The sequence below is a fragment of the Phasianus colchicus genome, chromosome 28 (assembly GCF_987193195.1).
Source record: "Phasianus colchicus chromosome 28, bPhaCol1.hap1.1, whole genome shotgun sequence".
Taxonomy (NCBI): Eukaryota; Metazoa; Chordata; class Aves; order Galliformes; family Phasianidae; genus Phasianus; species Phasianus colchicus.
In genome coordinates, this window is record NC_143463.1 from 4,957,162 (window position 1) to 4,981,884 (window position 24,723).

At 44.9% G+C, this 24,723-nt stretch overlaps 1 protein-coding gene across 1 annotated transcript; it reads right to left on the bottom strand.

Moving 5' to 3' along the window:
* Nucleotides 1-16,319: 16,319 nt before the first annotated feature.
* On the bottom strand, nucleotides 16,320-24,691 carry AP1M1 (adaptor related protein complex 1 subunit mu 1). Its single transcript, XM_031603976.2, has 12 exons — nucleotides 24,556-24,691; nucleotides 23,811-23,967; nucleotides 23,513-23,580; nucleotides 22,813-22,943; nucleotides 22,425-22,572; nucleotides 21,879-22,005; nucleotides 21,382-21,524; nucleotides 20,602-20,673; nucleotides 20,180-20,338; nucleotides 19,602-19,727; nucleotides 19,009-19,084; nucleotides 16,320-18,408 (listed from the first exon to the last, which is right to left on the bottom strand). The coding sequence occupies exons 1-12, from the start codon at nucleotides 24,595-24,597 to the stop codon at nucleotides 18,386-18,388; spliced, it is 1,272 nt and encodes a 423-aa protein (XP_031459836.1). The 5' UTR covers nucleotides 24,598-24,691; the 3' UTR covers nucleotides 16,320-18,385.
* Nucleotides 24,692-24,723: the final 32 nt, after the last annotated feature.

The following is a 24,723-nucleotide window of genomic DNA, read 5'->3' on the forward strand; positions in this document are numbered from 1 at the left end:
TTCACCCTCTTCCCTTTTTCTGAGTTTCACATCGCAGAGAACAGAGTTATTTTTCAGCACAACTTTTACTTCGGCCTAAAGTTAGCTAACGAAACGCTGCGGCCCGGCTGCGCGCTGCCCCGCAGCCCGGAGGCAGAAGGGCACAAAGGAGGGCAGCCCTGCGCCCGCGTCTCCCCAGGCGCTGCCGTGCCTCCCTCTGCTCAGAGCCACCTGCTCTGCCGGCATGGCGATGTCTCATTCGCATGGAATCGGCGCGCAGCAGCCGGCCAAGAGCAGCGGCGTGCGAGTGAGCGAGAGGGGATCCTGCCGGCCTTTATATACCGGGGTTATTTTTAACCACAGCCTCCATGCTTATTACAGTGTTTCCTCTCTCAGACGCTCAGGAAGCCCACTTGGCTCTGTTTCCTGCTAACATGCGGCCCTGGCTCGCAAAATCTCTGAGAACAACAGGCTTGAGACTGCTCGGCTCCATTAAAAAAGCTGGCAGCTTGTCAAGGCCTGACAGAAAACCTTTGAAAGCTCTGGATTTCCTCCAGCGAACGTATGAGGCTCCTACATCGGTGACAAATTAGACTGAAACAGCACAAAACGCTCCTATGTAAATAAGCCCTTTTTCTCTACGCTCACCCTTTTAATAGTTCGACCATTATTTATAGTTATTTCTCTGGATGGAAAAATATTTTCATGTTTTTCCAAAGATGGGTTCTCGTGAAATGTTTTCCCTGTTTGTTTGGTGGGTTGTGTGTGTGGGGTTGGTTGTTTTTTTTTCCTTTTTCCTTCGAGATTTTTGTGACGGTTTTCTTAAGCTCCGGGAGCGACCTTTCCTTCCTGGAAACGCTCAGCGCGGCGCTGCGAGCTGCTCTCCAACGCTGCCGTTCCGCAGCCGTTCCAGGGGGGCCCAACACCCCTCTGGCCGCTCCTTTCCTCGGGGGCTGCAGGACGGGCCTGCCGCACTCCATCAGCGCCTTCACCTCTGTGCTCCATGCACAGCGTTGGTCCTCTGGGGGTTTTTCTCCCCTGACTTCTCTCTGCGATTCCAAGGCGAATCACCCTTCCAGAAATGCTTTCCAGGGTCAGAAGAGATGTGACCTTCAAATCGGAGGATGCTGCTTTCTCCTGAGCTGACATTTTTCAGCATGTTCACATACTGTGCAGTACGTACGCTACGTCAACCTCACCACCAGCGTCCTCCCAAGTCCGGCGGTAGCGATGACCTGGAATCGTAGATGCTAACTCCAGAACAGTGGAGCTCGGTGATTTGCTCATTTTTGAGGAGCATTTCCATCATTACCTGGGCCATCACCAGCCTGAGGTTATCCATGCACCCGAGACATGAACAAGAACCTGCTGTGCCTCATCCCAGAGCAGGGAGACACAGACATGGCCGCTGCAGGTTCACTGCGGTGCAGTGATTTCCCTGCCCTTTTATTTCCGTGCTGGGAAGTGATGTTTATTCTCCCGCAGATTGAAGCACTCACAGCTTGGTCATGTAGGAACTGCAGGGCTCTGTTTGCACTTAAAGGAGGTGTGGTGGACAGTTCATCCCATTCTGAGATGGTATGGCCAGTTCTGAGCCAGGGCAATTATATTTAGTACCACTCCAGCTCTATTAATTTGTGGAATTCCCTCCTATTTTCACTTTCTTTCTTAAAGGATTCTCTTCAGTCCTTCATTATCCTCAGCCATGTCCTGAATCATTACATTAGATTATGCCTTATAAAAATAAAAAAATATATACGATTCTGATTTTGGGTTGACCATCTCTGTCATTTTTGTATGGCAGCCGTGTTTTTGCTATTGTGTGTAGGTCCTGGCTATTGTGTGAAGGCATCTCCAGTGGCAAATGCCACGTACAGCATGAGGAAGAGAGTAAAATTAGCACCTATTTTACTGGTATTGATAACACTGCTTGAGCAGCTGTGGTTTGCTACATCAGTATTTCATCAGACAGTGAAATACCGAACTGGGAGCTGGTTGTATCAAGCACGATCTTGAATGAGTAACTACCACCATCTCTCAGATGACCCTTATTCTGATTGAAATCATTTCATTCCCAAAGTTATCTACATTTCACACAGATGTGGTTAACTTTTGCAGTTGAAAATTACTGCTGTGAGACGAGAAAAATGTAAACAGTTTCTAGAAGTGAAAGAGATTAATTCCACGATTTGCAGTGTTAGCAGTGTGTTCTGTTGTTCATTCACTGCTCGTTTGGGGCTTTTATCTCAAGCCATACCCAACAACTGGGCTCTGGGTATGCCAGGGGCACCCCCCCTTTGGATGGATCTTGGCAGGAAAGTCTTTTAAATTCAAAGAATCATTTTGGCAAGCAATCTTTACTTTGCAAATGCAATCTTTGTAGTTCTAATCACAGTTCTTACCATTTGCCACTTTACCTGTTGGTGTAGTTTATGGAAAAAGTGGTGTGCAATAGCAGATTCACATTTATTTCCAGGCAGGAAACCAAAAGTGCAAAAATGCATCATGAACTGAAGGGTCAGGGTGAAGGCTTTTTAAAGAAGAATTGAGGTGGTTGGGTTGCATTTATCAGGCGCAGTCAAGCGGTCTAAAATTGACTTGTTTTGATGCTATTTGGAGCTCAGTGTAATGAAAAACTGACTTTGTGCAGATTGACTTTCTGCGTCACAGCCCGTCTTGGGATAGTAATACCAACAAGGACAATTAGTTTAACTGTCGTTCACAATTGCTGTTTGTTTGTACTGGATGGTTTATGGTAGAAACTGCAGCACAGCCTTCCATTGCAGCCCGTGCCAGCGGCCTCAGTAATTGCCTGGTAGTCGCTGAAGGATGGACTCACCGAGGGCTTTCAAAGCTAACCTACCCTCCTTCAAATATAACTGAAATTTATAGCTAGCAGCTTCAAAAATAACTCACATCTCTACCACCTCCAAAAACAGCTCTGGGACCATGTGGCCTTGTGGTTATGGCTCTGGGGTTGTGGTGATGAAGTCAGAGATTCAAATCCAGTTGTAGGGAGATAAAAAAGCTTCAAAGAAAGTGAAACCATTTTCGCCTTGATTATGTGGAAATAATAACATTTAATTTTACTTAGACCTGAAAATAAAACGAAATTCATAGCTGAAAATAAGGTATGGAGCTGTAGGGTCGTGCTGGCATGATAAGAGCACGTGGCTGGTGGGAAGGAGTGCGTTCAATCTGCTGTGTCAGAGGGGCTTCATCTCCTCAGTACATCATATTGAGGCCAGGGTGATAAGTCAGGCTGAAACCTCTGTGTGAACAGGATAGATAGGGGCCACCTGGATTTTTCAGGGTACCCTTCATCTGACGGGTCTGGATCTCAGATAGGAGATCTGTGCTGTCTGAGCTCTCAGTGGTCATTCACAGCGCACGGGAGGTGCTGTGTGAGAATTCTAGGATGCTCCCTGGAAATTGTTATTATGGTACAATAATTAGTGCGAGGAAATTGGATAATAGCTGTGCAATGGTACTTTATACAGGCTCAGGGTGGACAGGGTGTTTTCAGCTGTCAGAAAGCTGCTTTCCCAGACTGCAGTGCCTGTGTTATCTCCCACGTAAGGGTCTCTGTGCTGGGGGGTCCTGTAGGTTTGAAGGAGACATCTGACCTGCTTCAGGGTGAGGATGCAGGAGATTGCCCAATGGCTCATGGCTAAAGCCTTGGGACTGAAGCTTGGAGAAAGATGTGTGAACATTTGTGCACACAATATGTGTTCAAGTGCCTTGGGCCAAAAAGGAATCTAAACCTGGGCTGAAGGTAATTAAATAACTGCCACGTTGTTGGCACATGAGAGCACATGAATCCTTGCAGCTGGAAAGCTCTGACTTCCCCTCAGTATGCAGAATGATGAGCAAGCCTTTGCAATCCTGCTGTTCCTACAGCCGGTGGATGTTTCAGGGGTTTTGCTGAGGAATCCTTGAGGGAATCTCCATCAAAACCTGGACCAGCTCTGGCCCTCCCCCACTAAAAGAAGCAAAAATTGATCCATATGATGTTGATGTTCAGGCTTGGGATCTCTCACTGATTCTGCTCTAAGTTCCCTCTGTTTACACACAGAACGAGAGGATTTTTAGCTTAAGCTGAGGGCGAATGTCAGGTTGCAGCCTCACTCCTTCGTATTGAATGTGTAAATTGAAGGTGTATTTCAAGGCATAGCCTACAGACTGCTGCAGGTCACAGCAGGAAGATCCAGGCTGATATCAGTCCCAACAATTGCTGTTATTTGTTATGATGTTAGTTATGATGATATCTGGAAGCCCCAAGTGAAGCTGTCACATTTTTCTCATTTAGTAACATTTCAGTGGAAAAACACAGAGATGGTAATGAGCATCATAGGTTGTATTTTCCCCGTGATGCAGAGGGGATTGTCCAAACCTGATTCACCAGGGACGAGCTCAGCAGATTATTTCCTGAACTGCACCAGGGTTTAGTCTGCAGCAGAGACAAGTTGCTGACAGAGAACTGATGTTTCTGCTGTTGGAATCCAGTGGATATCAAAGATGTCTTTGAATTTCTACAATTAGAAGCAGCCAAATAAAAACCAAATAGCTTTCCAAGCAGATGGCCTTAGTCCTCGGTACCAAAATTATCGAACTCCCCAAGCAGTGGTTTTGAGATGGATGTTAATGGATCTTCGAGCAAGAAGCATTAGTGATCTGGACTATAGCAACATTTTAATTAAGAAGTTGTACAATAACAGACTCAAAATGTAAACTTCAAAACATTTAAAGCCTAAATTACCCTGGGTTAAGAATTGGCATTGAGCATGTAATTTTTAACATTCCAGACTGCCTTCATTATAGTTCAAGAAGCCACAGAAATACACCGTTACGAGCCAGGAATAGTTCTTCCTTTTATTTGGAAAGAGAATTACAGAGGGAGCTATTGGGAACCGAAGTTTAGTTCCTAAAGCAGGAGCAGGCTGCAATATTTTTACACAGAGCTGCAACCACAGACTTGCACTCGCTCAAACATGCCGGACTAAACGGTGCCGGCTGTATAAATACTCAGCGCTAAGTTAAAACACAGGTTCTTTTTTATTTCAGCTTTGAAGGTTTATCATGCTATTTCTACTTTTGCAATATCGTTTAAAGCCTAGATGCCATATATATACAGAAAGCAGAAAGTGCTGGTAACTTAAACCTGCACATTAAGACGGTGGTTCCTCAGGAGGTTTGGAGAAGGGCTGATTCTGTTCCGGCCATTGTTGATGGGCACAATTCTCACTTTCATTTGGAACATGCGCTTAAAATTAAAAAGCAAATCCTTCTGGCTTTCTTGTATTTTTTTTTTTTTTCCAGCGGGTTACTCCTCAACTGCATCATAATGCTCACATAATCTCTTTTTCAGAAATTGGACTCACATAACTAGTTGGTATGCAAAATATGTAAGGCCCCAGTCTGCTCCGAATTACACCCATGCAAACCGTTGAAACTTAAAAGGGAATTTAAAATATGCATGAGTAAGGAGAACAAATGGCGCCTCAATTTGCAAAAAGTGCTTTGAGGAGATGCTTCAGAAGATGGTGCTGTGGGTGTTGTGCACTTCCTTACCTGTGCCCCCGGGACGGGGAGGGGAGAGGCTCTGATTTTTAAACCAGGAGAGCCAAAAACTGTGTTTTGTTGGTGCTTTCGGTGAATCAAAAGGAGTAGAAGCAGCCATTGTTGCTCACTAATGTTCTTAATTAACTATAATTTATTGAAAAGCTCCCATGGAACAGGATCCTAAATCTCACGGCTTGTCAGAAGTCAAATGTTGCACTGTTTTGTCAAGAACAGTAAATAAAGTCAACATGGAAAGACAAGAAGGGCTCTGTGGAAGTGAGTGGCTGCGATGGTGCTGCTCAGGAAGGTGCTTTGCAGTCGCTTTTCCCCGTGTTGCTATAATGGGGTGGGAACTGATTTGGCTTTGTGGCCTTCGTTGATGTGAGCACATGGAGCTGTGCTTCTGAAGCCTTCATCCCAGGACAGAGCGCTTTTTGCATACTTTATAAATTGTTTTGACTGCTTTCAGATTAACTATTGAACCACAGTGGAAGCGTATGGATTCAAGATATTTCTGGTGATTGTGTAACTGGAAAAAACTGCCCCGATTTTAAAGTATTTTTGGCATACGAATGAAAGTAAATAAGCAATTCTAGAGACTCACTGGAAAGTAATGGCTCCTGCAGGACACTAGCTGTGCCAGGAACTCTGGCAGATGCACTGAGCCTTCGCTATTAAGCTTCAAATGAAAGCGTTTTTAAAGCAAAAGATCAAAATTGAGGATATATAATCTAAAATGTAAGGAATTTGGAAAGAACTGCAACGGGAAATGTCCAGCTGTATGAGCAGCCTTAGGAGGAGTGCTGTGGATGGGAGCCTGGCGAGCTCCTGGGGCAGCTCCGCGTCGTGGGACCTGGGCTGATCAGAGCTGCAAACGTTGGCCCAGCTGAATTCCTGATGGCGATGGTGTGTTAGGAAGCACGAGGAAGAGCAGCACTTCTGCTGGGTGACGGAACCACCGGGCTGGCGGCCTTTGGGCAGGAACAGTTTGTCCGTGCACTTCCATCCGTGATTCACCAGTGTGAAGGAGTCATCAAAGCCACTGTCAGTGCATGTGTCACTAGAGGAAGTGTTCTGCTTTTTTCCTAAACAAGAAGTTAACAAAGCATTATTTTTTACTGCCTTCGTGCTCTGAGCAGTGTTTCGGAGACTGGAGCTCCTGTTCTTTATTGTTGCTCTGTTTGCTCATTTCAAAGCCATAACTGAGTCCCCCAGGCTGCTCTGCAAGTGATGCATCTCTAAAGTGCTGCTTTTAGCTTCAGCAGCCTAACAGCTCATCAGAAAACCTCAAGGGGTTGTGGACAGCCGCATTCTTGGTAGTAAAGGACATCAGTGATTTTGAAACTGAAGCCACCTGCAGAAAAATCTTCAAGAGATGAAGATCCCCACCTCTCTCACCCCAACTCTTGTTTTTGTTTTCTTTGTTTCTTTCTTTCTTTCTTTTCCATCAACATATGCTCAATCTGACCTTTTTCTGGGTTCCCAGCCTGGGGATCATGGCATAGAAATGGCATCTCATGGAGCAGATGTATCCCAGATCTTTGTAGATGCTCATTTGTCCATCATACCATGTCCAAAGATGCCTTCCTGAGATGCTCAGAATACTTCAGTACGGGGTAACAGATGAAATAAAGCACTGCTAACAGTTCATGATGTCTTCACAGTTTGTAGCTGGATCCAGTCAAGGTAGTACCAAAGTATTACATCAAGTGAATGAGCATTAGTTCTCCATTTATTCTAACTGGATATTCATTTCACTTCTTAGGTAAAACAGGATGGGAGAGAGGGCAGCTTCTGGAGACAGAGAAATGTATAGGTAAAAATGAGGGTTTTATTTGAGAGATGCTTTGGTGGAAAGCTTCAGTAGGACTCTTGACTCTATAGATAGAGATGTCTGTGCAAAGACATCTCTTGGAATTAAACGTTTTATTGTATTTTCGTTATCTCATTGCACTGACACAGGCTTCCCAGAGGGCTGTGGGTGCCCCATTCCTGGAGGTGCTCAAGGCCATGGATGGGGCTTTGGGCAGCCTGGTCTAAAGGGAGATGTCCCTGCCCATGGCAGGAGGTTGGAACAGGGTGGTCTGTAAGGTCCTTTCAAACCCAACCATTCTGTGATTCTATGACTTTAAGGAGGAAAAAAAAAATGCACTCCCAGACCCTGACTTAGCAACAGGGGTGTGAAGAGTCATTCTGGGGGCACGGGATGGGCTGTGCTCTGCTCTGTGTACCGGCGCTTCCTCGGCCTGTTTGGTTGGGGTTTGCCAAGATCACAGCTGACTTTTCAACTCCTCCACACTTCGCTATCAACTGAACAGTCGTTAGAAACCACTGAAACTCCAACCTCCACGAAAGCAACGCTCCCACGAGCCGTGGGCTGCCATACGGTGCCTGATGTGGGGTCTGAGCTGACACAGCACCAACCGAGAGGTTGTGGCAGTGCTCATTTTCGATGCTGGGTCAGGCAGTGGGATTGGGTGCTGCCATCTCCTCCTGGTGGTCCCTGAGAACACAAGGAACCTTTTCTGTAGCAGTGCCATTCTCAGACATCGTCACATTTAAACTGCTGTCTGAGAACGCACAGAGCACGCCACATCTCACCGGTGGCCATTATCTATTGCCTCCTTGAGCCTTTGCTGCCACTGCCATGTCTGAGCATGGTGGGTGTTGCACAGAAACTGATGAAAAAAAGAGATTAAAGCCAAGATAGGTTTAGAGGTGAGTGAGAAGTGAGCTCTTTAGGGCAAGGGCTGCCTTTTCTCTGTGGTGTTCATTCACTTTGATGCATGGGGGAGATTTGGGACTTCTGGATACCACAGCACAAACCAGTGCCCATAAACTAACATGGATCAGAGCGGGTCAGTATGAGGGCTGTTCGAGAGGTGGGTGCTGTAAGAAACAGCAGCTCTCTGAGATTTGCATGCTGCAAGCAGGCACAATGGGATCACTGCAGGAAGCAGTGGCTGAAATCCTTCAGGCTCCTCATGTGGGTCTGAGGAGGAACCTCAGCACTCCTTGAGTTCAGCATCTCTCTGCCTCCATGTTTCTCTTGGCTCCTCCATTTCTGCAGCTGATAAGGACATGCTATGAGGCAACCCCTGCAGGCACTTCGTGTTTTGAAATGTGCTGCTCAGTGAAGCAAAATAGCTGACGTCCCACTGCAAAAAAAAAAAAAAAAAGGTCCAGGAATAATATCTTAGAGCCAAAGCAGGAGTCTGCCAGGGAACTAATACCCTTGGGTGGATATTACTGATATTGTATTTGTTATATTAGGCAAGAGAGGTCAGCTCATTCTTTAGAATAAGTTACAGTAAACAGGAGGGATAGCTGAGCCCTACAGAGTTTCATGACTGATGAGTTTAAACGTTAAGAGCTCCTATCGTATGAATCTTGATCAAGGGAAAGATAAATGTGCTGTTTTTTAGCATTTCACTACAAACACGGTGTTTGTGCCAACTGACACAATGATTAAATATGATCCTCTCTTCTCAGAAATGAGGAGAACTGTAACCGCACTGAGCTCTCCGCCACTGATACAAGATAAAGGAGTCAAATCGTGTGTGGTTTCCTTCAGACCAAGCTTGTGGTGCAGAGTTTCATGAATGATGTTGTCCAAAGTCAAAATAATCTGGTTCGCCCAAAGGTGTTTCCACGAGGACTGTAAGGCTGCAGATTTCTTCAGAATAATAGAAGAGGTCGATTTGTCCTTAGCGCTGTGCTCAGCCTTGGCCCAGTGCACATGGAGGATAAATGCCCTAGGAATTAATAGACACCCTGTTGCTGTTGATCTAAAGATAGCTAATAAGGCAATCCAGCTTTAAAATGGGCAGGTTTCGTATTATCATCGTTGCTAATTAATACTCAGGACATTTCCCCATCACTGTGTCCCAGCTGCTCTCTCTGCTCGTGGGGGTTTTTGTCCCACTGCTGTGTCTGTGTGGTGCCATTGATGGCACAGGAGCACGGGGCTGTCTAGCTTCATGCAGCCCAATGGCCGAGCCCTGCTGAGGCCCTGGTGCTGGCTGATGGAGAAAATCAAGAGCAGCTGCTTGTTTCTTTTCAAGAGTATCAGAAAAACAAGACAGTTCCCTCCCAATGTGCACCAAAGGCTTCTTCGTCCTTTTCACTTTCAACCACACAAATGGTCATCATTTCTCTTTGGAGCTTTTCCAGAGTATTGCACTGATGCTCTGCAGGTCCCTAAGAATTAACTACAAGTGGTCTTCCCTTGCTGTAGACCAATGTAAAAGCAATGATGGAGCTGTGCCCCCTTACCCTCCCCAAGGAAAAGAGGTGAAGAATCGCAGCCCCAGACTCCTCCCTGCTCTGAGGTGCTTCATACACGGCGCTCTGCAGCCTCCCAGAGCCCTGCAGAAGGCTTGGTTTGCTCACCCTAAATAGGACGCCTCGCCCTCCCCATGAGCACAGCACAGCCATGGTCTGCATGCTGCCTTTGTAGGAAGCACCGACACCAACCGGTCCCTGCATTACTGCAGCCAGGTTTGCCATGTTCCACCAAAAGCTGCCCTTTGCTTGGCCATGCCCCATTCCTCAGTCTCTGCTGGGTTTGTCCTGAGTGCTTCAGGCTCTGCTTTGTAGGGCTGCATGTGGTGCAGAAACCAGCTCTGCAAATAAGCTCACATCACCGCGGTGTCCTCCATGTCATGGCGGATGTCTGTTGTGAACGACACCTGCTGATTCCTGAGCGGGCCCCAGAGCCACAGCACTGGGCTCAGAACCTTTCTTCTGCTGAGGAAGCTTTTAATGGCTGTGGACTGGAGGCTGTCACCATGTGGCTGATGAGATGTTCTGTCATATAGAAATGCACGAAGGATGCAGGGAAGAGAATCTGTAATACTGGTGGTCTTTCTCACACTGAAGGAATGGGGAGAAGAAATGGTCAGGAGCCAGGAGACCACCATGCCCCATGCAACACAAAGCCAACAGCTTCTGTCCCATATGGCCAAGGGCAGGTAACCACTGTTCTGGAGGGGAGAAGGGGAAGGTAGCTGGTACTCAGCCCAAAACAGAGCTGGAATTCCCAACTGTGATGTATTTACGTGGATTGAGCAGGAGGAAGCAGCACATTTCTGGTACCAGCTGCTCAGCGGGCTGGGATGGGGCATCTCCTGAGCCTCCATGTCCTCATACGGCCGCCACTCTCACCAGGATCAGCACAGGAAACACGGGTGAGAGTTCCCCGGCTGTGCTCCTGCCCACGTTGGCGGCCCGGGGACGTCCCAGCGCTGCAGGAAGCCCCGCCGAGTGTGGAGGTGTGCGGTTCTTGCAAGGGCAGAGCTTTGATGAGCTCAGCGAGGGAAAAACCTTCTAGGAAGGATTACTCTGAAGTTTAGGAGGCACAGGGACCGCTACGGGTGTTTGTAGCGAAACGCTGCTCACAACTCACAGCTCGGAGCCGTCTTTGTGCTGCGGCGGAGCTCCAGGCTGCATCTCCTGGAGATGCCCCAGCTACATGCAGGGAGCTCTGAGCTCCTCCACATCAGCTCTGTCGGCAGCAGCACGTGCATGTGGACACACACACTGTGCTGGAAACAAACTCTTCTTTTCTAGCTTGATTTTGGCTGGCTCTATCTTCCAACCATTGCAGCTGCTGCTTTTTGCTGCTGCATTCGTGTTCCTTCCCTCTATCCAAAAAAAAAAAAAAGATTTTATGTTTGATGCAAAGAAAATTCACTTTATTTATCTCGAGCCCTCTGCCCATACCGTCACAAAGCAGGAAAAAAAAGAGCTGCTTCATCACAACAGAGCTCAGTTACTTCAGAAAGGACCAAAACATTCCCATTCACTTCTGCCAGCGTGTTGCAAAAGTGAGCAAGACAGGAAAACAGAGCCCTTGCACCGTCCGTCCCCACAGTGTGTCAGTCCTGCTGAAATAACTCCTGTTGTCATCAGCCCCTGATATTTTTGGGTTCTGACATCACGCGTGGAAATAAGTCTGGGGATAGAAGTTTTGAGCCATCGGAGCACAGCAGCTCCCCATGATGGGAGGAGGACAGCACAGGGCACTGCTGGTGCCCATGGAGCGGTGCGACTGAGAGCTGCAGAGCTGAAAGCAGCAGAGGGTTTTGTGTTGAAGAATGAAAGCAAAATGCCAACTTACTTTCCTCACACTCTGTCGCTCTTTTCAAGAACAAAGTGATTCCTTCACCCATCCCTACCAACGCGTTTGCTGTATAGAAATAACGCTATTTCTGAACTCGAGAGATATCGAAGGAAATTTCTGGCAAGTGTTCAAAAATCTGACCTGCTTCACTTCAATTTAAGTGAAGTTGAAACTGGTCACTGTGGAGAATTAAAAAGAACCTCCCGTTATCAGAACCTTCCATTATATGCCTCCCAGGACGCACTTCGGGCTGCGGTTGCTGGTGTTGGGTTTGCTGTCGTTCCTCTTTTTCAGTGGTTATGCTTACTTTGGATCCAAACAGTGATGGCAGCTATGGAAAAAACAGTGCAGCTTTGTCATGTGGTCCAAATGAGGTTTGCTTTCATCAGAGTGGTGTAATTCTGTACAGAATATTAATTGCACTGTTGGCCAGCTTCCCATGCAGCGCTTCGCAGCTCCATTAAGCGCTGCTGACTCGGATCTCACACTCAGTGGAGAGTTATTGGGCTCTGCCATGAGGGCCATTCCTTTCAACACAGATCGTTCCGTGCAATGAGCGCTTCTTATTTCAGAGACCAAACAGCACTTAATCATCTGGAGAAATCTGAAATAGGCTTGGATGGAGCTCAGTCCCACACCATAGAAGTCTGTGAGTGTTTAACAAAAGCTCACCAAGGCCCCCATTTGTACGATTTAGGGCTTTGCTGTTTATTTGCTAAAGGCTTCTTTACAAGACTTGTATCACCATGTTAATTACTTTAAATACGTCCATCTGCACTCAAATAATAAAAACATACATCTGAACCGTAAGGAAACGTCGCGCTGAACCGTGCCGGGCCAGAAGAAAATCATTCATGCTGCAACTATAGCAACTACTAAAATAGCAAAGCACACTGATTTCTCACATGAACCTGTTCCTAATGTCCAAGAGACACTGTGTGCTGTGCGCCTTATATACCAGCTCCCAAAATATCCGAGTCCTGATAGGATGAGAAAACGCTGTCATGTTCTTGCACCAGGCCAATTACAAAGCTGTAGTTCCTGTGCTGGTAAAGATGTTTCCTGTTGATAACGCAAAAGGACAACATTGCGCCGAGCTGCTAATGTTATCTGGGACCCCTGTGACCTCTCGGAAACTTTAACAATTGTAGAGCACACAACACGTAGAAGCTCTCTGTCTTGTGCTTTTATTTTAATAAATAAGCAAGAAGAAAAATAAACACGGGCCTTGTGGCTGGGCTCTTGCTGGTGGTCGGGGTTGGTTGGGGGCTGGAAGGCGCAGCTCTGGCAAAGGGCAAACTGCTGCCCCAGCAGCGCCTCGCTGCGTCCCTTCCTAAAGCAATGCTGGAGAAGGAGCAGCTTCACACTGATTTCTCTTTTCTATCAGTTCTAGATGTACTCCCATTTCAGACTCTTTATTTTAATGTTTGAGGATTAAAAAGCAGTCCAAGCAATTCCAGGCTAAGCAGCTCTGATAGACACATTGATTTGTAGCTCAATGGCTTGCAGGTTCATTATCCCTAATTGCTGAATTTAGCCTGGTCTGTCTGATTTGCCCAAATATTTGTCTGCCCTTTGCCATCCACGGTGCAACACCCACCCTACTGGAGACAACCTGAGAAAGTCTCATATGAAGGAGAACTGAATACACACGAGGTGCACAGGATATACCTTCTGGCTTTACAAAGGACAGTGTGTCCTTACAAAAGATAGAATTCTAAAGAAAAGTCTTACAGCTAATTCCTTTAAAAACCTTATAATTGAGTATCTGGGCTTAGCTCTGTGCTGCCAGTGCTCCCAGTAACCCGCAGTCCCACCTGGAGGAGCATTGCTGGGCTTCTCTCGGCTGTTTCTGCTGGAAGGAGGCAGAACCCCCACCATGGTTTCCTTTGAGCAGCGCTTATTCACAGCAAGTCACAGTGGGAGAGGGTGGGAGGCAGAGTTCATTCATTTTTGTAGCATAACATAGAGCAGATTGTGTTTGGATTTCACCAGATATTTGTTGTTTTATGTTTCCTTGCTTTATATTGGAGAAGGGCCTGCAAGAAAACTTTGATCCAAGGTACAAATCCACAGCCAAGATGTGAAGTAAGCTTGCACAACGTTCTGCAGAAGAGGCTGCAGCCCAGCGCTCTGCTTTGGGAGCTGTGCTCCTTGCGCTGCTGCTCAGCTGTTTGAGCTGCAATGGGCTGTGCAGACGTCTGCCATCCCTGTCCATGATATTTTGGACAGTGAAGTGCATCAGTGCAACGTTACCAACTGCCAGGGAAAGCAATGGGCCTGGAGGCATTGAGCACATCTCCAAAGGCTTTGGATCCAGTCATCCTGCCAGCAGCCACAGAGCTGGAATGGGGAAGGTGTGCTCAGTGACAAGGCCTGTCTTTAAGAACCCATCAGCCCGTTGTTGTGTTTAGGAGCCAGGTGCAGGAGTGCAGGACACTGCGGCCCTCGGGGAAAGGCCCACAGCCACACACAGACCCAGGGAGAGCAGAAACACACTGGTGCACAAAGACTTTACCCTTCGGACTGATAACAGTGAGGTGACTGCAGCAGGGAGCCTCCCAGGTGCAAGTAGGAGCGTGGCTGACGCAAACTGTGCTTCCACAACCCGAGTCATGGCAACACACCCAGCCAGGGAGAAACGGGTTTATCTGAGCCTGACCTGCGTAACACTGCATTACACAAAATTCGTTGGAAAAAGTTACAGCCATCCATCCTGTAGCATAAACAAAGCTGCTGTGTAATTAATTACCGCTGCCATTAAAATCACCCTTGCTGTCCCTCAGCACTGAGGCCATCACCCCTCGTCGTGCCACTGCTGCTGCACTGACAAACAGCAGTGGGTGTCAACCACAGAGAAAACAACAGCAAACGGATTGCAACACTCTGTGCTTGGCACACGGGAGAAACAGGGGTGCCAAGGTTTAGCCTATTTCTCATCACAGACTCTGAAGTCAGGAACAAGCAGGTGCAATCCCTTAGCCTGAGAAACCCACCACGGGTAAAGCTGTGTCTTTACGTGTCAGCTTTTACTGACAAGGCCAGCTCTGATTAGGGGCAGGAAGCAGAGAGGCAAAAAGGGGTGGCAGCATGGAATGAGGAGAAACATGCAAGATAAAAGCAGCGACAGAACCCCACCTAAAATACTGAGGGGGAACGAAGCTTTTCCAGCAGCGCTTTGCTGTTTGTCAGGGAGGAAGGTTGCGGCTTCTTTCACTCCAACAGAACTCAGTTCTCTCTGCGGGTAATCAAGTGAATAGGAGACGCTGCTTCGCACATCACAGAGGGGCTCTCAGAGCAGCTGCTGAGCCCTGAAGCTGTGAGCACAGGAGGCGGCAGCCTCGCACACTGAGCTCCTGCTGCGGGCCAACAGCGGCACGCAGCGCCGCGCGGCGCCAGCGCAGCCCTGCAGCACCATCAGCGCTGGTGGTGGCAGCACCAGAAAGTGACAACGTCAAGAGGAAACGTCAAACTGACGTTACTGCAAACAAAACAAAAGTAACACAAACCCAGAAAACACCCCGAGCATCCCCACCATACCGCGATGTTTTTGTTTTTTAATAAACAGCTGTACCTTGCAACCCAAAACGTACATATGGGTACATATTGCTTCCCTGCGTCCATTTCTGATCATTAAATGAAAACGAGAGCCCAGAACACGCTCTGTGCTCAGGATGCCACCTACTGGCAGCACCGGCGTCTAAAAACAAACCCGCAGGCTGCTGCTGTCCTCTTCGATCGAGACATTCGAGACACAAACACACTGCTGCAGAAGTAAAACACCTATCGAGTGCAGTGGGAAGTGCTGCTGTCATACCTCGATGCTCTGCTAAATCATTGTTTATTGATTAAATAACAGGCAGATGAAGCTGCAGCTTCGTGTGCCTTGCAGGGGGAAAAGGCTTCGCACTCTTGAAGCATTGAGTTGTCCTGTGCTAAGGATAGAAAACACGTTTCATCCTACTGAGAAAAAATAACCTCCAAGTACCAAACCAAGACTGCAGAGAACATCTCAACACTGCTGGCTTTGTACGAGGAACAGATGTGTTTTCAGACCACTGAAGAAGTTCAGCCTTCCAGGTGAGGCAGCGACAAAATCAGCCTGAGCTGAAGATACCAGGCGATATCTCACTGCTTCAGCAGAATTATGCAAACTGCCTTCAGAAAGTATTCTATATCAGGCAGTTGTGTGTAACGTTGGCAGACCATCAAATTTACATTTTCCCCACATCAGGTAGAGAGCAGAAGCCGCCACGATAACAAAGTTAGCAGTTGCTCTAAGAACGAAACTTATTTACGGAATAGAATTTACTCCTTGAACAAAAATTCACATCAGTGATATCACGCCTCCATTTCTGCCTTTCTATGCATGCTGGGACCCCACATCTTAATAACAAAGCTGGTTTTTACTTTTTGTTGTTCTCTTTGTTCCCTTCCCCCCCTTCCTGCAATAGTAGCTGCTCGTGAAAACTGGTTTTATGGTACACAATTTCGCAGAGAATGAAAGCACAGCAAGATTTCTCTGTATTCAGTAAACAAATCAGGAACTTCTATGAAGCACAGTTCCACTCATCCAAGCCTCATGTTAGACTAACTGAAGGCACACCAGCATTAGAGGCTGCACATTACTGTAGATCAAAGTGGAAAAGAAAGAGGGAGTGATATGCAATTGACTCAAAGAGCTTTTTTGTCCTTTATTACTTCCTGGACAAGTAGGGCTGATAACTCACCATCAAAGCCAACTCAAACTGCAGAATGTAAGAAAAACACTCGTCTGAAAGATACAACCTTCAACAGGAAAACAAATGGAGCTTCTGAGAGTCACATTTTACAGGCAAATAATGAAAATAAACATTGTGAAGAATGGAGCCACCAGGTAAAGTGATTTGTCAACCAGTTACAGTTTTAATATAAAATGTTTGGTCCAGTCATGAGCTCAATGGTTCAAATGAAAATGAGCAGTGGAACCAAAACCGTGAACAAGATGATTTGTTTCAACATCAAGCTTGTTGGGGTGACAAACACAGCCATCTAACCCCACAAAATACACGTCCACCCCAAGCACAGCCCAGCCAGCTCACTGCCTTGCTGCTGCACAGAACCTCCAGCCGTCAGTCACTTCTGCAACTGATCCTTCTGTAACGTTACAGCAGCTGCATTTCAGGGGAACTCTGATGATTTATTTAATTTACTAATCATATATACTGTATACAAAGGTAGATACATAGTCTACGAGGATTTAGTGGGGACAGTATCTTTTCAGCTTTGTGGGAGAGTCAAGAACTGTCAAGAAAGTAGTGTGGAGAACCTTGCACACAGGATATGCATCACATCTTCAGCTCTGAATGGCTTAAATTTAGCATCTGTCTCGAGTACTAAATACAAACCAAACCATTCCAAAAACTGTTTAAAGAAAATACTGATAGCTGTTAATTTCTTTTTCTGAAATCAAGGTATGTACACCCAAATGAACCTCAGCTTCTCAGAAAAATGAAACAGCATATAAAAAAAAATAATACCTTTATGTATAGCGTCCTCACCTGCTATCCATTCTGCCAGCAAGTTCTAAGAATAATTGCTTACAAATGGAGGAGACTAAGACAGCAAACTCTTCAGGGCAAATAAAGTTAAGCAATGCTAACAAGCAAAAAAAGGAGATTTGCCCTAAATGGACAAGAAAGGCAAGCCTGAAGAACAGTAATGATATTTCCATCAGCTTCTCTGTAAACAACAATCAACTGTCAAGAACAGGCAGGATTATATCACTTATCCAGGAAGGGGAATAGTAATAATTATAAGGAGAATTATGAAGTCTTCCCACCAGATCTTATGGCTGTCAAAGTCAGTCTTTTTTTTTTTTTTTTTAATTAAAGACTTACACTTTATAGTTTTATATTTGTATTACAAATAGAAATAAAGAAAAAGCAAATTCTAGTTAATTGGCATAGGGTTTTCACACCCAAGGGGTATAACAGGGTTGAAACTTTTCAGTGTGCACCTCAGCTCATAGGAACTAGCAATCATCATCATGCTTCCAGAGATGCTCCCGCAGACACTTCCCACAATCTCTTGTTCTCAGACATCTTGGCCTCCAACACTTATTTATACATAAGCCCACAGCTTGTTCTGTCAGATGAATTGGTTTGACACCATGCAAAGAAGAACAAAGAGTATTTTTGGACCCCTGATAATTTTAGCTCAGATTCAGTAGAATTTCATAAGTTAACAGAGAATGAGTTAAGGCACCCATATGCCCAGAACAAAAATAATAAATACCTTGGGCTAAATACAACTCACTGTTAAGCAGTCATGTAATTGCACAGTTGTCTCCCTATTTTGTCGGGTAACACTACCAACATCTTCAAAGATCCTAAAATATGAACACTAAGAACTTTGTGAATACAATGGACAAGGCATTGACAAGACATTCTCAAGGTTCATTCTGTATTCCTGGCTCCTCATAACAGCTACTACTAATGTAATTAGCATTTAGCAGCAAGATCAGCATGTTCTAAGAATGAAATAAATATTCACACAATCAATACTAATGGTTCAAACACATCATTGAAAATGGTAAATTTCCCATCTTTCTCTCGCCCAATCCGAGTTTACAGAGACAAGACCCTTGGCAACAACATTCACAGCTCTCAGTACCACAGAAGCTTCTGCAAACAAATAATAGGCCTGAAGCATTGTCATCTGTGGTGCCTGCAAGGTGTCTTACTGTGTTCGAAGCTGGTAGTCTGTAAAGGAATAACAAAAACAAGACCAGTTTTAGTACACTGTCTTTCACTAACCACAGTAAAACAGATCAGCAAACTGGGATGAAGTAATACAAATCAGAGATGATCAGATCTTCACGTAGAATAACCAAGAACACAGGCTTTAAAGCAATTAAGATAATTACAAGCTTCCAAGCCAGAAACAGCAAAACCACTTTGAACAGCAAAACGAGTAACAATGAAAAGCAGCAAAAGAAAGTGTTTTTTTTTTTTTCTTTAACAGATCTGGTAGCTCTCAGCCAGCCCAAAGCTTGCAAAATGATATGTATGAATCAGTTCTTTTTTAGTTCATATTCCCCCCAGATTTAATTATTTCATAACGAACGTCAGATTCAGTGAACAACTCTGCTGTCTAAATGGATGATTCAATAAGATGGTTCAGTAAAAAGAAAAAAAGGACTAGAAAAAGCAACAAGCATTTAACACCACATATATATACTGCAGAGTTTAATACTGAAACACAAGACCTGCTTCTCATATCTTCAATTTCTTGGTGTATGCTGGAGAAATAAAATACGTTAAGATAGAGATTGTGTTTACAGTTCATTGCTTTCAATTTACCTCCATTCTGGGTAATGTAACGAACCCACGGGAGAGCTTGATAGCCACTCTTCTCAATTATCTTTAAGTATCGAACCTGGGAAGAAAGAAATGTTATACATGAGTCTCCCATGTCAACCAAGCATTGTTTAGCAAAAAAAAATAAAATAAAATCAGGGATGGGTGGGTGGGTAGCCGTGATCAGAAGTGTTCTCTATGGACAACAATAACAGGAATTATCTAGATGTGCAAAACTTTCAGACGTAAATATAAATCCTTGTCACTTGCATTAACAGCATGCTTTCCATCTGAAATAATGCAGCCGGTCCTATCACTCTCTTTACAAGATTCCTTTAAAGCAGGAAAAATCAGACTGGCCTCAACAATAAACAAACACTTGTGGTACTTCAAAGTGAGGGGCAGGAAGATGTACATGAACGAGACAGTGACAGCCAGGACAAGCAGGACAGAAACTAAAGCAAAAAGACTCCAAACCATGGAACAAAGGAGGTAAGGACAAGGCAGACAAAGGTTACGAAGCCGGGCTGCGTCAGTTGGTGCGTCAGGAGCCTGGCACACAGCCTCCCTCTGTATTCCTGTTTTCAACTACCAACCTGGATTCCTGAAGTAGTGAAATATGGAATCTCAAATTTGACACTAATGGGAGGTTTCCCTTCCTTGTCTTCAGCTTCAACACTTGGAAGTCCGAAGTGAGCTCTCATCAGATATTCTTTTCCACCCTTACAAAAAAAAAGAACAGATTTTTTTCTTGAAACAAGAAAAGCTTCCAACAATACAATTGATTTTCTATGCAGAATATCAAACTGCTGAATTACATTAATCATTTCAAATCTTTTCTAGGGCTTAAGAGGAAGAACTTCTTTAAATTTAAAAGTAGTGGTGTTTGGTTTTTGTTTGTTCTGGGTTTTTTGTTGTTGCTGTTGTTTGTTTTTTAAATGCAGATCAACTTGAGACCTGTTTGAGGCATAATTCATCTTCTTCCAGTCTTATCCTCAAGGAGAGGATTAGAAGCTTGGTTTTCTTTCTGATCATTTTTGTCACGTAGCACAATAGCTGTACTATCACTGTGGAACATTTGATGCTGTTAGAATTTGCTTTAGGCTGAGTCATAAACCATCAACTGTAAGTAATTATTGTAATATTGGGTGAGAAGACCAAAAACAGCACTTACTGGAAAAGATTTAATGGACCAGACAATTTCACTGTTCTCTGGAACCCATTTGACACTTCCAACAGTGGTTTTAAACTTTGGTGAGTCTGCATCATTTGGAACTGGAATGTGAATCTCCACATTGTTGGCAGTTGATCTACGCTTAAACTGACTTTTTGCCTACAGAAAAGTGAGAAAAATCACATCTCTAAGCATGTACACTATGCATGTAAATTCAGAGAGCTGCCAGACAATTTCTCTCTACCACAATCTACTGAGAAACAGCACAACACAGAACATAAACTTACAAATCAACTTTTCTAAAGAGACAAGTCCCAGGGAAACAGGAGGTGTTTGTGTAAGAAGGTACGTGCTGCTGGTGAAGCACTGAAAACAAACAAAAGAGAAGACAAACCAGCCATAATTATTTTAGAACTTCTGACCTTGATCATGTACTCGATGCGGCTGTGGGAATGCTTTTCAATCACAGATTCAATCCAGATCAGTGGCTTTACCTGATGGGAAAGATATTTTACAGTTGTAGACTTTACTTTGGCACAGTCACAAAACTGTCATTTCCTCATAAAACTACACTGAATACACGAATTCCGTAAGTAAGCACTGGCATACAAGCAAAAAGTAGCAAAAATTAGCAGGCATTAGTGGAAAAAAATTAAAGTATTTCTCAGATTAGTTCCTAACATCTTCAGTTGCCAAACATTTCTCAATGTATGTGCAGGCTTTTCTGGATTGTTTGCTTTAACTGTTGCTGGTCTCCCGTCACAGCTGACAATTATAGATTTCCTCTATACTAAATATTTCCTTTTCTAAAGAAACATTAATGTACACAATATCTGTTACCTTGAGGAGCCACAATACAGTATGCTAACATACTCTAGGAAATGTTTAGAGGACAAATTAATGTTGTCAAGCACAACAAATTGTCGCACTTAGTGATTAGCTTAAAAATGAGCTGATTCGTGTTTTGAAAACAGTTTCAATAGTAGTTGAAAAGATAGAGACTTACTGCCAAGTTATTTCTAAACTCCAGAAAGAGTGAGCACAAAGCTTTGCTATTAATGGTTTACTTCCCAACTACTATGCTGCCCATACTTAAAGAAAAAACAAAACACATTAAGGGAAAGCCATTAGCAAATCTACCTACAGACTAAATGATTCTCATAAAAAACTGTTGCAGTTCAGACCCAGACACCCAGACTTACGTGGGTATTGAGACGATAGGACATGAGTTCAAACTCTCCATCAGGTGGAATGAAAGAAATCGTCCTGTCGTTTTCGAAGCGAGAGAGACGAACACACTGATGGAACTTCACATCTTCCAGTTCGACTGATTTACTTTTGCCACCTATCAGAAAACACACATGCCAAGACTTCAAATCAGTACTGCCATTACATCAGAGGTCACATTGCAGCGTTATGTAGCAAAGCAGATGTCTGCTGATATCCCCTCCTTGGTTTAGCCCAGTAGTTTTTCTACGACTCCAATAGTCCCAGCAGACGAGGCAACAAAGCCCAGATGATTACCACACTCACTGTGGTATTCCATCTCCTCTTGGTACTGGCACACAAGGCCTAACATGGTTTTCTACATAGGTAAAACAAGTATTTTCATCATAGGATCAATCCTTTCACTTGAACCTCACCCTAAGGTTGCAGAGAACACCCATCACAATTTTGAAGGTATTGCTGAAATACTCACGGCCTGTGTTATCAAAGAGAACTTTGTCATTTAAACCAAGGCGAAGCTCCGGCATTCCTGAGAGAAAGACTCTCATTTTAATGGACCCAACTATTTCACTCCGTAATACATTTCCATTGGCACTGACCTGAAGGGCAATGAAAAAAAAGATAAAGGTTGCCGTGACACGACATGATGTGAGATCAAACAGCAATCCCACCCCATCCTCAGCCCCCAGGTCTCCATGGATGCCTTTCTTCCAAGCAACCAATCCAGTACAGTACAATTAGATCAAGGACACGGTGGGATTAGACTGAAGGAGGCAGGAAGGACATGTCAGAAACCAGCTTTGGGACTGCTGAGCACAGAGCACAAATTCCAGTAAAGGATTATTTATCTATCTATGGATGTCATTATAGATTGTTAGTCCTAACAACAGACAGCATCCCAGTGCACCAATCATGGTCACTGAATTTTTATTATATCCTTGTAAGTTTTCAGACAGTAAGTTCTTCTCAAGATTTCTACTAATAATTCTCATTAAAAGTTCAAGTAAAAGGTACCCACCAAAAGGTTAACAGACTCTATAACATCCAGGAACACTTCATTCTTCCTATATTTTATCCCTTCTGATCTCCATGAAACAGCATTTGTAACAGTGGCAGGTGGACGTGGAGCTCCAGTTTCAAGTTTGTGACCTTCCTGAGTGATGTACCTTTATAAGCACACAATTAGAACAAAAAAAAAAAAAAAAAGAATTATACTCTGAAACGTTTGCAGTGTCTTTTGTATCAGATTTACATCATCAATAAATCAGTTGGATATTACAAGGCTACACTTTAGCAAGTATTAAATATTTTGATAGCTAGAGGACGAAGCCAAAACATTTGTTTGTACATAGAAAATGTAACACTTTCCCAAGGACCTTACAAACGTAAGCAGTACAGATACTTACTCTTGTAAAATTTTACTATCAGTGGTTTGTGGGTAACCAAAATCCATAAGCTCATCTAACAACTCATAAATAATAACAAAATTATCTCTAATGCTTTCTTCTTCCAACTCCTTGAAATATTCAGAAAAAACCTGAAACAACAAAAACAAAGAGGGAGGGGAAAAAAGGACATCAGCTGAGGAACTACAGCACATTCTGAACGTATTCCTATAACTAAGAGTTTGGAGGGAAAAAAAGAAAGAAAAAAAAAAATCACCAAAACGAAACCTATAATTCCTAAAAAGCATTCTGTTCAGATTAGCAGCAGAAAACCCACCTCGATTAGGAGAGAGTTACAGAGCCCTAGAAATAACTCTGATGATTACAAAACATATTTATACTGGGGAGAACAGTTGTGATGCCAGGTCCAAATTAACCAAACACAGAATCTACAGATGGCACTACTCATGCATCAACGTTTTCCTCCACGTTCTCAGCTCTTGTGCAACTTCTCACAGCACTGTGTCACATCCTTTGCCTACTCAGTTGTAAAATATCAATTCCATTATTAGTAGTTAGGAAGACATTTCTATAAAATAATCAAATATAAAGAAAAAATACTATTACTACAGATTCTTTTAAAAAAAGTGTAAGCTCTATGCATTTTTATTAGATCACACTAACAAATAGATGGGAGTTACATCTGAAATTTCCTACTCACCTGAACTACTTTATATAAAAATGAAAACACCAGTGATACGCAAGCATTCTTCTTAGAAGTTGCAACAACTAATAGAGGATGTTCAGGAACATGCATTCAAAGTCATCATGGGATGAAAAAAATGTACTGAGTGTGGTTTTAAAAGCTTTGTAAAAGGGGCAGCCTGATCTGCTGCCTGACTTAGAGGTGAGCAGCCCTGGCTGAGGCAGCAGGGTTGGGACTGAATGATCTTTGAGGTCCCTTTGACCCAAGCTGTTCTGTGATTCATTCAACAATCTGTCTGCAGCACAAAGGATACGATAGAGGTTGTTATGTTTAATCCACATGAAACGAACTCCTCCATGTGCCAGAATAGGAGAAAGCGTTCCCTCTTCTTCCTTTTCCATAAGGATTGGCATAAAATGCTCCACCTCCGACATGTCCACATCCCCACGGTAATTCCGACAGATGAGAACCTATGGGAAGAACAATTCCTTACACTTCTCCTTCGAGATATGATGTTACCATGCAGGACCAGCACACAAGATATTTAAAGTGCCTCTTTAACTGAAAAACTCCAACACCAAGCTTCAGTGGGGTCTATGCATACTACAAATGCAAACCACAAAGCCAACACGTGTTATGATTTGAATGCAAATCCCCAAGTTTGCAGTCGTATCTCCTAGCGTTACCCCTCACATACAGCTGCAGACACCCCGTTTAAGATGGAAAAACACGTCACTCTCCTGGGACAAATCGCCTCCCATTAGGGCAGAGATTAACTACCCCAGGCGGGATGCTCGGGAGCCCGGCAGGCGGGGCCGCTCCCCGACTCCTCCTTCAGCACCTGTAACCGCGAGGAGCGGACACGGCGGGAGCGCCCCACAGCTGTGTGCGCAGCGCCGGCGGCAAACAGCGGGCGGGAAGGGGAAGCGGCGGCCGCAAGGCAGCGAGGCCGGGGGAGCCCCGCCGTGCCGGGCCCTCGGAGCTCAGCGCACGGCCGACGCTCTCAGCAGCTCGGCTCTCGTACAGCCCGCAGCCCCGGAGCCGCAGCGCGGCCTCACCTTCCCCTTCAGGTCCAGCACGTAAACGGCGCTGGCCGACATCGCGCCGCCCGGGGCCGCCGCGCCCGATCACAGCCACGGCGACTTCCGCTTCCGGCCGGCACTTCCGGCGGGAAGCGGCTGCACGAGGCCCGGCCGCGCGGAGGGATACGCGCGGTGATCCGCCGG

Excerpts from the sequence above, each read along its gene's own strand:
- AP1M1 (XM_031603976.2), bottom strand. The coding sequence starts at position 24,597 with ATGTCGGCCAGCGCCGTTTACGTGCTGGACCTGAAGGGGAAG. Across the intron at positions 20,674-21,381 it reads CCTATCGTCTCAATACCCAC|GTAAAGCCACTGATCTGGAT; the intron begins GTAAGTCTGGGT and ends CTTTCCCATCAG. Across the intron at positions 20,339-20,601 it reads GCATCGAGTACATGATCAAG|GCAAAAAGTCAGTTTAAGCG; the intron begins GTCAGAAGTTCT and ends ACTTTTCTGTAG.